The sequence below is a fragment of the Sphaeramia orbicularis genome, chromosome 4 (assembly GCF_902148855.1).
Source record: "Sphaeramia orbicularis chromosome 4, fSphaOr1.1, whole genome shotgun sequence".
Classification (NCBI taxonomy): Eukaryota; Metazoa; Chordata; class Actinopteri; order Kurtiformes; family Apogonidae; genus Sphaeramia; species Sphaeramia orbicularis.
Genome location: NC_043960.1, coordinates 51,318,274 through 51,332,696, shown reverse-complemented (window position 1 = coordinate 51,332,696; position 14,423 = coordinate 51,318,274). Strand labels below are relative to the sequence as shown.

Below are 14,423 nucleotides of genomic sequence, written 5' to 3'. Positions count from 1 at the left end.
TAGTGTTTTGTACAAGTTTAAGTTAAGAACATTTATGTAGGCAGAAGGTGCAGAAAACCCAAGATGTACAGTAATGTCCTTGTATGAGGACACAGGGTTTTGTGAGAATTAAAATGAAATAAGTAAATCCTCCACTAGAGGTAGACATACGACAATTTTATCCCGACGGGACTTTGGTTTTGGTGAGACACTGAACACAGAAGACAAACGAGGACAAGGATACAGAGAAAAACATGTAAAAAGTAGAACAATACTGTGAGTTGAAAGTTTTGTGCACTGGTTTAGATTATTTCATGTTTAATCCATGATGACCAAAGTACAACTATTACTTTTATTTTACGCATTTCTACTACATACATCTATTTACATTATTATGTAATAATAATCATAAAAAGGAACTAAAACTTTTTAACCCATAAAGACTCAAACACCCACCACCAACTTAAAGCATCTACCGATGTAAATGTTTAATACCTGTTGATCCACTAATCCAATCAATACATGTAAATATTTAGTGTAAAATGCAGTTTGTCATCTTTTCATGGTCATCAGTTATGACCCATTTGGACGTTCAGAGGCTCCGTAGTGAACGTGTTGTTGAGTACCAGTAAAACCCATGGAGTTTGATTGATGACGGTGAATGGGAACATTTGTTTTTATGTTTAGTTAATGATAGACTATATTTTGTAGAAAAAGTAACCTTTTCCTTTTTTTTTTAATTTGATCTAATAACCTTTGAATTTACTCTGAGCTTTAATGAGCATCTACATGAAGAGTAAATTAACCCTTGAAGACCCACAACATTTTTGCCACAACTTCCAAATGATAGTAATTTCTTTCCCAAGTGATTTAATACCATTTCTTAAAATATCCTCTGCATTTTGCATTTTTTTCAGTGAAAATCAGGTATTTTCCTATATTTAATTAACTGATCATGTAAATGTTCATTAAAGCTCAGAGTAATGTCAAAGGTTATTATATCAAAACAAGGAAAACCGAAGAAAAAGGGGGGTCTTTCAACAAAATACATCATTAACTGAACAAAACACATATGTCTGCAACCACTCATTTGTCAAATTACTGATGAAGTTATCAGACACCTTAGACCAGTAGATGCTTTTAGTCGGTGGTGGATGTTTGGGTTTTTAAGGGTTAAATGTACTTGATTTTCACTGAAACATCCAAAATACACAGTGGGATATTATAATAGGCTAAGTGGTGATAAATCACGTCATCAGGGAAAGACCAAACAGAAATCATTTGGAAGTTGTGACAAAAACAGTTGTTGGACTTTAAGGTTTCATGGCCAACTTTTCTCTGTTCTGATTTCATACAAAACACTTAAAAAATATTGTTCAAGCGCAACTTTTCCATGTGTAAGTCGGATAAAGGCGGTCCACGGGACTCCCTGAAAAACCCCGTGGGTTCAGACTCATTCACTTCTTGGAGAGGGGAGGAGTTTGCCAGAAACAGAGAAGGGTCACAACAAAACGTGCGCCCCCGACTGTAGACCCCGTGTGTCCGCCCTGCTCAGTGCCGTCCTGGATGTCTCACTGACCTGGGTTCAGTGTAAATGGACTTGTGGATCCGCCGGGTCTGTTCTGGTCGTGACTGAGTGAGTGTGCGTCCTGATCTCCGCAGTCGCTCCTGACAGTCCGAACCCGCGGAGAGGATGGATGGACCCCTCTCCCCGGCTGCCGTCTTGTCTCTAGTCCTGCTGACTGTCCTGTCCTCTTCATCCTCATCCTCATCCTCTCTTGAGCCCTTCGACCTTTTATATGACAATGCAGTCCAGGCCTTTTACAGCAGCGACTACCCCAACGTGGTGCGCTACATGGAGGGCGCGCTCCGCAGTTACGCGGAGCTCCGGCGCACCAAGGTCCGGTGCCGGCTGAGATGCCAGGACCAGCATCCGTTTGATGACACCTTCTCGGACCTGCGTTTCTTCGACGTGGTTCTCCGGAGAGCCGCTTGTATGAACACATGCATCGAGGACAAACTGGGTGCGCAATCCATGCACAAAGTCAGCGAGGATGTGGTGCAAGACTTCAACAGGCGGATCCCCTACAACTATTTACAGCTGGCTTATCAGAAGGTATGGGCTCAATTAGCATGTGAATGCCGGTAAACTGGGCTTGAATGGCCGCTATTGTTGTCTGCCTCGCTGGGGAACACGTCCCACTGTGGCGCTCCGCGTTACCTACTGCATTCTTCAGCCGCTCCTCGCGCCGCTGCTCCGGCAACGTGATGCGGAAATGATGAGTGATGAGAGTTCAAAGTTGTACACATGTACAGAACAGCTGCTCCTGTTGGAGGTTCAGTCTGAGCTGTCAAGTAGAGCTGCAGCTGTCGATAATGTTTGTAATCAGTTTTTCTATCGATTATTTTCTTCATCAAACAATCATTTGAATGGGTGAAAAAAATGTGAAACAAACAACTTGTCCTTTATTCACAGTCCAGAACCAGATGAAACAATAACCACAAAAAGTATAAAAGTAAAATGATATATAAAAAATATCATATAGCAATAACAACAACAGTATAAAAGGAGAGATATAAACAACAACAAACAAGTCCAATGACATCTACAAACAATTATGTGCACTGCAGTCTTCAACACATTTGGATCCAACTTACTAACAACTGATCATGGAACAAACATACAACTAAAATAAAGAGAAATATTTGTAGTAGCCTACTGCAGCTTTAATTCATGCAAGTTTCAAAGTTGGTACAAGAACAGGTAACTTGTTGCTGTACAGGCACCACCACCTTAAGCTGCTGCTGTATATTGTGTAATAGTGTACATATTCATATGTTGATTTTATTCTATTCTATTTTGCTCTTTACTGATTTATTTACTATTTTGTTCGATTACTACTGCATAATCTGGGTAACTGTTTTGTTCTGACAATGTCATGGTTGAAAGAGTCTGAGTCTGAGAAAGCAGACAAAATAGGGTAGAAGTGTCGCATTGACAGTGTGTGTTTTTGTGTGACAGCATCACCCCTCAGCTGCCTATATACCTCAGACTGGGGTTATTTGTTGTACTTCCAGAACAGTGTATTTCCCATGAGGTCCATCTCTTGGCTGGGATGTTGTTTAGTGCTGGGCGTGGGAACAATCTAACTGATACAACAGGAGAGATGAGTGCAAAGACAAACTCAAGACTCAGTGTGCTTTATGCTTTCCCAGGGGCAAACTAAAGTCTGGTATCTGTCTTGCATTCTAAAATATTTGTGTTTGTTTCATCTGTTTAGTTTCAAAGCATCAACAAGCCCTGTTCAGTAGATATTTAATCTAGTTTGTCGAGTGCAAAGAGTTGAGAGACCTTTGCTGTGGCCTGACCTCACATCCATTCAACACATGCTTAAACACATTTACTGCACCAGTTTTGACCTACAGAACAAGCTGAGTTTACTGTAACAGGAATACGTGTCACATCCTCTGTGTGCAGGCTATTATTTCAGACTTCCGATACATGAAAGAGGCACAGCTTTAGGTTTATGAACTCTTCCGTCAGCGTGCAGCCATGTAGTAGGAAGTGTGATGACAGCGACAGTAACAAGGAAAGGTAAACTGTCTCCTGTTGGAGTCAACCTACCTTCAGGCACTGCAGCAACATCCACCCTGTTCCAGAATATTTAACTCTATGGCTGTGACTCATTTTTTGCATTTAGTGAAGTGGTGAGGCCCCTTCTGAGTGGAGTTTAGAGCTGAAACCATTAGTCGATAATTGACTTGAATCAATTTAAAAAAAATTCCACTAAAATTTTCTTGAATCGAAGTTTCTTTTTCCATAATTTCACTGCTAAACACTGGTTCCGCTCTTGTGCTCCACACGGACACTTATTGTGACACGTGTTGTTGGGTGATTTTTAATAAAACAATGATGTAGTTGCCGAGAGGCTAAGTGAGGGAAAAAAGAATCTTTACCTGCCGGGTGCGCTGCTAAACAGTAAAAACTGAGCTCCAGAGGAATGTTGTTCCACACATTTATTAAGGTTAAAAACAAGCAGTGAAATAATCCAATAGTATCTAAAAACATCCAAGACAGTATACTTTTTTGGCAGCAGTCAGCAAAGTAGGACCTTCCCCCCTCACCCCCTCAGTTCATTCATTCAACAGGTGAAAACAGCTGATTTTACTACTTCAGTGACATAGGTACCACCCTCACATGACTCTTCCCTGGATGTGACAAAAGGGATACTACCTGACTGATCGATCCTTGAAGAACCTAATTGAAGAAAACAATTGTTAATTAATCAGTTGCAAAAAAAACCAACTGGTGCCCGGCACAACAACGTGCCCCTCGCACGTATTGTAGCTTATTTTGGCATTGATCCAGCTGATGTCATCATGTCTATGCTTATGCTGATGTCAGCATAGGCATAGACCAGGGATTAAAGTTCTCCGTCACCACGACGGATTTCCGTCAAATGGAAAAATTGAGGGGGGAAAAAGTCATATTGAAGTAACTTCCCCACGTGTTTCTCGGAGTCCAGTCGGCACCGCGATCCTGTCCTGGGTCTGCTGTCCTGAATCTGCAGGTGTTTAACACAGGCACGCCACGCACAGGGGGCTGATAGGTTTAACAGTGATGATAATAAGATGACTTCTTTATTTTTATGTCGGGAGGAGAGATTGATGACTATTTCTCTTTGGAAGGAAACGCTGCTCATTCTGTGCCTCAGAAACACATGGACAAGTTCAGCTTCACCGACGTTCAGCCTCCAGATGCTAACTTTAGTTTAGTGCTAACAAGTAGCTTTCATTATGAAAGAACCACAGCGAAAAGGGAAGAAGACAGAACTGATCTACATGTACCTTCATGTTTGGGTTCATAGCTTATCTCCTCTTGCCGGTATATGACTAATGTGTGTGTGTTTGTGTGTATGTGCCCTTCCCGTGCGTGCGGCTGTGCGCGCCGCGGCCTTACGCGGTTACGCGCGCGACTGCATAAGTGCTTTATTTTGACCCATTTAGCATCTTATTTCTATCTGTGTGGTACAGTACGAAGATGACATTGAATGAATGAGTAACACCCTTGGTATTTGCAAAGCCACTGCATTTTAAATACCCTCAGAGAGTATATGTAACGGAATATAATTTCTGTTTCAGTTGACGTAATTTCTTCCAATCAAAAGAGAACACGATATTGGCTGGGGGGGGTGGGGGGGTGGACGCAGGTTTGACGACGTACAGATTATTTTGGCTAGCATATACGACATCATGGACACGTTTGTAGAGGAAGGTGCTGAAGTGGTAACTATTGAGAGATGCGTGAAAAATAGATGGAGGTGGGCGTGGCTTGATGAGGAGGGAGACGATGGAACTCCAATGAGATCATGGTGCAAAAAAATTAAGCAGCCTGGTGCGTGCATGTGTGTAGTTTGCCACAAGAAAATTCTGTATAGTTCCAATGGTAAAAAAGTCCTGATCCGCCATCAATCTGAGAAGCTGAAGATTAGTTGGTTAGGGTTACATTTACACAGACATTTTCCCCAAAATTCATGTGCTGTTGGAGTTATGTTTTAGGAGTTCCTAAATTGTTAAATAAAGTTTTTCGCTCATTTTTTGCAGTAAGGTTTTCTTTGTTATTTTCACTTGCTTCAAAGGTTTTCATACCCTTTAAAATTAACCAGAGAGCACCAAAATTGACCTGCAGCTTTAAAAATTTTCTGGAGGAGGACCCCCAGACCCCCCACCAATACCACTCGTGACATTTTTTCTGTCCATGTTACTAATCTTCTACACCTGTACACTCTCCCATTCAGTGTGTTTTACAGTATTGCCAAATTTGACTATATAAAATTGTACTCTATAGTAGTATTGTATTGCATCATTTTTAAAAGTGGCCAATGATTTTGACCAGAAGAAAATTTTTAGTCAGATGAAAAATTTTTGCTTTAATCCCTGGCATAGACAGCATAGACAAATTCTGGCCAGTATAAGTAAATGACTAAAGATTTTAGAAATTCATATTAAAAGTTTGAACTTTGACCAACTTTTCCCAAAATGTAATCTGGGTTACTGGCAATCTATAAACCCAATTTGGGATGAATCCAACCAATAATTTTGCTGCTAAAGTGTCAACAAACAAACAAAGAAACAAACTGAACCAAACACAATACCCCTTGCCTCCCTTTCGGGGGGGCGGGGTAAAACAAAAAAAAAAAAAAAGAAAGATAGCAGCAGCTCTAGTGGACTTTACATGCTCTGGGTCTCCCTTGGTCCTCTGGCTTCCCACTGTCCAAAGACATGGGTTAAGACAACAGGCTAACTAATGAACATAAATCATCCATAGGTGTGAATGTGAGAGTGAATGGTTGGTAGCAGGGCATGAATTGAAAAGTTGGTTTGTCGATGCGTCAACGTCTGTGGCACAAGTCAACGTTACTTTGGAGGAGTCGACTAGTCGTGTGTTATTCTCTCTCTCCCTTCCATCACCCGACAGCGTGCAAGCCGTCATTCAGCACATGTCGATACTCTCATCTTTATACATGAAAACATGGAGCACAGTGAGCACAGTGCGCAGTGAGCGGTAGTGATGCGCAGATCAGCGGACCTGGGTCGGGTTGGTGCGGGTCCAAAAAATGTCACTTTGTTTGTGGGGCGGGTCAAAAAATTCCACAAAGTGGATTCAAAACAAAACAAAACAAAAAAATACACCCGCACATCACTAGCGCAAGGCCAAGACTGAAGGAAGAAGATGACTCAGTAGGATTATTAAACTGACTGTGATCTAGAAAAACTCTGGTCTCAGTAATGTTCTGTGAACCACGCAAGCACCACCGATATTGAATAATAATTTGGGCCGCCAGTGTGTTTGGATTATTCTGTTCATTTATTTCATGAAGACAGTGCGCTCTTTTCTCTAACATGCTGTGTGTCTTTCTGCCACCGTCTGAACCTTTTCCCACTTTATGTTGTTCAGTTAAATTTAAAAGAAAATTCAAGGTGTTAACCTATGTTTTGTTTTGGTTAAATGTCTGAGAGGGACTGTTGATGCTTGTGTCTTCCCAGTATTTTATTCTGCTCTTTACTGTACATTGTTAATGTTCCAGTAAACGTTAGTACAAGTTGCTCATTGTTGAACGGCTGTGTGTCTGTGTTGTTCCTCCGCTGTCAATGTGATGACGTCATCATACAACAAGTCGACTCGACTTCGACTTTATTGACAAAGAAGTAGATCTGAAAAAATCTGGAGCCATTAATGCCCTAGTTGGTAGTATGTATAATGTCAGCGATGAACTGCTGTCATGTCCCAAGTGTACGCTGTTGTGGTTGGGAGGGGCTCCAGCTCTGGGCACTTTCAAAAAGTGAATGAAGGAACCTTTTACGTTTCAGTTTTCATCATTGTATGTATTGGATGATATTTTAGCCTCATTGGGTGTCCTCTGAGAGTCCAGCTGAGGATGCTGTCACCATGAACCACAGACCCAGTCACATTCAGGATGCCGTCAACGCCAGCTTCGTTCCAAATGCCTGGGTGATGACACACAGCTTCCAGTGCTTAGAAGTGGGTGGAAGTTAATCTGCCCTGTTACTGTCTGTGGGCAAATGGTTTCTCCATTTTTTCTGAATCAGCAGAGAAAGACTAAGAGCTGAGGTATAAAAGTGCACACTCCTGTCTAGACATGAGGCACTGTCTTACACACAGATCCCCAAGCAGCTGTAAAAATATCACTGCCCTTTGTTACCAAGACGTATGAAATATCTAACATCTGTTTTGAAAAGAGTAGCACTTTGTGTTTGTCATAACTGAGGTTCATGAATGTTTTAGCAGATCTGTATTTTGGCTCCTGGTGTGGTGACATCTTTATGAACGTGGAGGCTGAGGTTCTGATGTTGATGTGAGTTAAGGTGAGGCAGTGTTGGATGGTTCCTATTGGCCACGGCGACTGGTGCATATGTTCACACATGTACATCTTAATCTTGTGTGATGTATATGTGTGCAGTCACCCTCATGTGTGTTGGTATGGGGGTACTCGGTGGTGTTTATGAAAATAAATAACATTCCTGCAGTATTTAACATTCCAGCGTCACGCACCCTCCTCCTGACAGCCTTTGGTATAATGCATCCATTGGGCCTTTTAGAGGAGTCTCCACAGTCACCAACTGTTTTGCTGCTGCCTATGTCCCCACTTCGCCCATCATTTAACCTGGCAAATATTTTATTTTCCTGTTGTGGTTTGTTTGCTTTCTAAAAAAAGAGACACGCCACCTTTTGCAGGAATTAAAGGGAGACTTTTGTAGCTGCTGCTGGCCACAGCTCCAGCTCCCCTCGCCCAAATGCAGGATGATCAAAGATCCTGAAGTACCCCCGGGGGCAGGGAGCTCCACAGCCTCTGATCCAGCCGCCGTATCCTTAATGTCAGAAGTCTCACAGGGTGACTTTTCCAAGAATCGGCCAGGGAAGTAGTGCTCACTAGTCTCAGTCTTATTCCCAAACAGTCTTTAAATTAATCAGTGTTTATTTTCATTACAAGACTCTCCAGGTACAAATTTGATGTTGGCACTACTGTTTGAGGGGCAAACACAGCAACTTGCAATTTTTGGATTTTATTTTTGTTTTCCATTCCTGATTTTGAGTTCATAAACACAATTTTGTGACAAATACTGGAATCATTTTTTAGATTGTACAGGGACAGGAAATGCTTGTCAGGATGAGTGTGTTAGGATTTTTCGTGTTCGTTGATTGGAAGCTCCATAGACGAGTTCAGGATGCACTTGGTCTCAGTTTAAGAATTTATTCTGATCATATGTGAAATATAAAAGCCAGCGCTGGTCTCTCTGGATAAGAGCTCCTCGCAGGAACTCCAGTCAAAGAGTCCCGAATTCCGAGTCCGACGGACAATTATCTTCTTGGATGACTCCACCCCAAAGAATAGGTTGGACTTTTTGCAACAGCATCTGACTCCGTCTTCTGATTGGGCCTCACCTACTGACCTGGCTTGCCAACCGTCATTCCACGTCTTGTTACTGGGATGTGCTACGCAAAGTGTCATGACTGTTGTTTTAGATGTGTATCTATTGGAATGCAAGGTCTTAGTTTCTGTAGCCACAACATCTCCTTCTGTGAGCAGAACTGACCCTGAATCTTATCAGTACTGGCACCCATGAGTTTACTGGGAGGCAGGCTTCATCAGTAGAGAAATACATGAGGTTACTGTGACATTTTAGAGCAGCTAAGAGCAATACTGTAATTATTCTTCAAGTGGAAATTGATTATTTCAAAAATAGGATTGTTTTTGCAGATGAAAATCAGTTAAAAATAATATGCCTTCTTATTCCCCTTTCGGGAACTTATAGTATCTGCATCTCATTGTACTTTGTTTGAAATGTACTTGTTTTTGAAAAACCCCAATAAAAGAAGTTGGAAAAAAAAAGATAAGGCTGAAGTTTTCTGTATGGCAGAATCATTGGTTTTTAACATTGTCAAGCTGGGCCTTGACAAAACAAACACGGGAGGATGCAAACAAATACAATTTATTAGTCAAATTGTGTACAAATAAGATTAACCAAACTAATAGTAAGGTAAGTCCTGTATAGGTAATCTGTATTAGAGCTGGAGCTACTGATTTTTTTTAAATTTTTTTTTTGTCAGTTCAACTAAAATCAATTATTATTTGAATAGGTGAAAAAATAGTACAAATGTGAAAAAGACAGGTCTAAAAACAACAAACAACTTGTCCTTTATTCAAGAACTGTCAAGACGTGATGAAAGAATGGACCCAAATGCACGGTACTGAAGGGAGTATAACAGATTTATTAGCATAAAACTAATCATAAACATGTATAAACAAAACCCTGATGGTAAGAGCAGTCAGAATCCATGGTGAATCTATGGGCTGTGGAGTGAGTGACGAGGCAGAGGCAGCAGAGCAGAATATTCCAGCGCCGCACCTGAGCAGGGGAGCCACTTAAATAGGCTTAAATATATATAAAACAAGTCCAATGACATCTACAAACAATATGTGCACTGCAGTCTTCAATACATTTGGATCCAACTTACTAACTAACATGGAACTAACATTCAACTGAAAAAAATAAAGACTAATATTTGTACTAGACTAAGGTTTGTGCGAAAACTTCAAAGTTTAAAGGAGTAAGTGATGGTTCCAATGTAGAAGTCAACATATAGACATTTTCTGCCTTTTTGTCCTCATCTCTTATGAGCTTTGCTCCATGTTGTTTGTGTTAATGCTGGCGTCATGTGCGTCACAATGACATGAGGGTTAATAGGTCTAAAATATCATCAGATTTATGATCTGATTTGACCCAAATTGTGCTTCACCAAAATTTGGTGTTGATTAAGGTTGCAAAAGAATAATCAACTGGTCGATTAGATATAACAGTTTGTATAGTTGACTTTTTTTATGAGTTGACACATTCTTATCCAGTATTATTTTATTTGGAAGATTTACATTTTACTTAGTAAAGACATGGAACTAATGTAGATGAGCGCTGCATATGTTAAGTCTCAGGGTATTTAAAGTGTATTTATTTTTTTCTTGGGTGAAGGGCATTATGACTTAAAAATGTTAATTGGTTTCAGCTAAATTGTATAGTCCAAAAGTACAGGCCAAATGAGGTGAAGGTGCTCCAAAAGTCTCATCGAAGCTGCTTCTATCTGGGCTCAGACACTGATCATTTAAGGTCGGTCAGTCAGTCATCTACTGAACCACATTATCCTCCAGAGGGTCATGGGGGTGGAGCCTATCCCAGCTACCACTGGGCAAAGGCGAGTTCACCTTGGACATGGGCTGACTTATAGAGGTGAACAACCAATCACTCTCACAGTTTGACTCCAGATTTATGTCATTTAATCGCAGATCATTCCTCATCTCCCCATCACTGTTTCCTGATGTCCTTGTATGGTTCTCCTGTCAAGTAAAGCTGCCAAAATGCTCATAAAAATACTTGAGAAGATCCTCGAAACACTGACCTCTTGTTAAAATGTCATACACACAGTTATTTGCACCTTTTCTGTCTTTGAGGAGAATGAGAATACTGATCCAAGTAAACACTTTTATAATCCACTCCTCTCATGATACATTACAATCTCATATAACCAGAGCATAACAGGGTTTGTTTTTACAAACCTGCCGACAAGTATATCATATATGATAGTGATCCAGTTTATCTCAGATAAGTTTAGGAGCCCAGGACAGAAATTACGAGTAACTACGGTGGCTGGTGATGCTTCACAATGATCCTATTGATGTGTTCATCCTATGTGCTCAGTTTGACCCCACTTCTAGAGTCAAATTCACCAAATGCAGCCTCAGTGTCAATGAATGAAGTTCCATGCCACCAGTTTGGTTAGCAGTTGTCAAACATCACCTGACTATGATTTAATGCACACAGGTCAGTCTGAATTTGGGGTTAATTTTCTGTAATTGCCGTGATATAATGGAGAGCAGAGTAGCTCTCATATGAGTAGTTTCGTCTTGGGTATCAGGACGCATAACTTAATAACCTCCTCCTTCTCATTTTTGTTTTGAGAACTTCATGGTGTCTCCCAGCAAGACATCAGAAGGTGACTGTGGGTCAGGACGCTCTCTGAAACCTGCTGGTGTTGGGATCCTTTGTGTGGAATTTACTCTTTAAAGTCAGTCTCATTCATGATTCAGTTTTCCACTGATGATTTGATTACAACGCAGCAGGCAGTTTCTGGCTCAAGTTCAGTCTGTTCTCTGGTAACAGGACTGTTAGATGGAGTATGGTGCCTTGGTTATGTTTAGAGGTGAACAATACTCTGCAAAGGTTGTAGTCCACCTTTAGGTTTGTTGTTTTTGTAGGGTCCATGTCAAACATATTCGAAAAGGAGTGGGATGAAGTGCAACTTTACCTTACCTCATCTTTTTCTACTGGTCACAAGTCCCATAACAGTTCCACAAAATAACCCCAAAAATATTACACATATCAAAATTAAGGTCTGTCCACACCTCCACAAGATGCAAAATATTACACATATAAAAAATTTACTTTGCAAAAATATTATACATATCAAAAATAAACTCTGCCCAAGTCTATTTTCATGATATACATTGTATATCATAGTTCATTATTCACAATCATATAATACGCATTATATACATTGTATATTAATACATTCTACATTGTTATAACATGATAAAATTATTATGTATACATTGTATAATAATAATAATAATAATAATAATACAAATTACTATACAATATATATAATCATATAATATAATACATCCTGTTGTGATGATCTGTCCTTTTTACTTCACAGACATAAATTGGCAGACATAACCAGTCACAATAGTAAAGGATTCATTGTACAGGGCAATGTCTGTTTCAAGTTGTAGGATCCAACATCATCTGGAAGCACGAATCTTGGAACAGTTGAAAGGAGAATGAACACGTTTTTGGTTTTTACAGTGTTCAGGGAGGTGGATGTTTCAGTGCTAGAGGGGAATCACAGATGATGTTTTGTCATCTGCAGGTGAAGAGTGAAGCAGTTCAGACAGAAGGAGAACTTTGGATTGATTAAAGAAAGCAGAAACCTTGCCATCACTTAGAGGGAGAGGTTTGTCATTCACTGCCAAGGTGGATTTATTGTATTTTATATTTCCAAGAGTCATTTTATGGCTTTCCTTTGTGTATTAGAACTGGAAACCTGGAAGTAGTACATCACCTATGAAAAATGCTGGACCGAAAAGAAATAAATTGTGAAAGTCACTGAGGAGTTAAATTTACAGTTTGTACCTTATTAAGTTTCTTGATTCCTGGAAAGGAAGCTGTTACAAAATTTAGCATCTGTAGCTGACATAAGTGTTATTCCATACTTAAACATCCATCAGATCACCAGAGACCCACTGGAGGACTAGGGTTAAACTTATAACAGGAGGATATAACTCCAATGAACATGAAACACAAGTTCTCCTTCAGCTTAAGTCTGAAAGAGGATATCCATCCATCTGTCCGTCCGTCCGTCCATCCATCCACCCAGCCAGCCAGCCAGCCAGCCGTCCATCCATACATCCATCTGAACCGCTTCAGGTCCATTTATGGTCAACGTTAAATATGCATATGAAAAAGGACGGAGTGTTCTGCTGAGGAAATGGAGCAGTGCTTCTGGAAAGGAGTGATGTTGAGATTTGAAGTGAATCATTTCCATGGTAGAACTTTTTGAAAAGGGACTGTGTGAGTTGGCGAGAAACTACCAACATATTTATGACAACTAATCCTTCTCAATATCAACATCAGTATTACCTCCTGTGTCATCGTCATGTTTGTAATTATTGACTTTATTTTTCTGCTTTCAAAAGAACTATTCTTTCTGGTATTAGGCCAATATGTTAATTCAGAGCAGTGCCCTCTGGTGGACTGATTCATGAAACGCTCATGTCAATGCAATGGATGCTTACACTGTTTGAAATGGACCTACCTTTTTACATACATAAAGTGAGCATAAACAGGTCTTTAGTCCATGGTGTCCTTTAGCCCTGGACACCATGGATGTGTACAACATCTTCTAGTTTCTGTGATATTGGTCTTAGACTTGTTCTCTTATTAACCTAACCATAAGCAAGGGTTTAGGGGTCCATGAAACAGTGGGTGTAAAAAGACTATTGAGAGTTAATATTCAAAATATTCCACTACTGCAATTATGAATATACTCTATCCTGTTCATTGCACACACCTGCAGTGCCCACAGGTTGCTTTCCTAACATAGCATGCAGTGCTGTTCTTGCCCACAGGCAGCCAGACATTGTGGCACTTGGCTGTGCCAAAGGCCTGCTGCATGACTGCATTTAAGCAGATAATTCTCCACAGGAATGCAGGGGTACACTGTGGCGTAACACACCAATATTGTTCTTGCCCTGATTAATGATAAAATGGCTGCAGGAGAGGAGGAGGAGGAGGAGGAGGAGGAGGAGGCGGCTGCTGAAAACACTACAGCGGTTGGAGTGCAGCTGAGATGAGACAGCAGGTTGTGGAGGCGAGTTGACTTGGCTCAGAGGTGACTTTTTTTTTGTCTAGTGCTGCCATCAGAGAATGTGTATTTGAGTCCAACGAGAACAAAAAGCAGGAGCTGACCGATGTCAGGACGCATTTTGAGTCATGTTCCAAACACTCGTGTTTGATTAATTGTGATATTTATCACAGACTACAGTCTGACTACAATTTAACCCTTATTTATGGAGGAGCACATTATCCCTTATGACAAAGGGGATGATTTGGACCAAGAGTCAGTGTGTGGATCCAACCAGCTGGTGAATGGTCTATGTTCATGTCTTCAGTGACAGATGTACTGTACTTTCAGATTTCACCTTTTGGCACACAGGTCAGTTATTGAAATGGCAGACTCATTTTGTGTATGTATTTTCTGGTTGGGTATATTTATTCTAGGTGTTTTAATCATCAACGTGAACAAACACTCC

The 14,423-nt window shown here is 40.5% G+C and overlaps 1 protein-coding gene across 1 annotated transcript in view; it reads left to right on the top strand.

The window, feature by feature from the left end:
- The first annotated feature begins 1,345 nt into the window (after window positions 1–1,345).
- Window positions 1,346–14,423, top strand: part of p3h2 (prolyl 3-hydroxylase 2) — a 122,397-nt gene continuing 109,319 nt past the window's right edge. Inside the window, exon 1 of the mRNA XM_030133176.1 lies at window positions 1,346–2,095. Within this exon, the coding sequence (XP_029989036.1) occupies window positions 1,673–2,095 (423 nt within the window). The 5' untranslated portion in view covers window positions 1,346–1,672. The remainder of the gene's footprint in view (window positions 2,096–14,423) is intronic.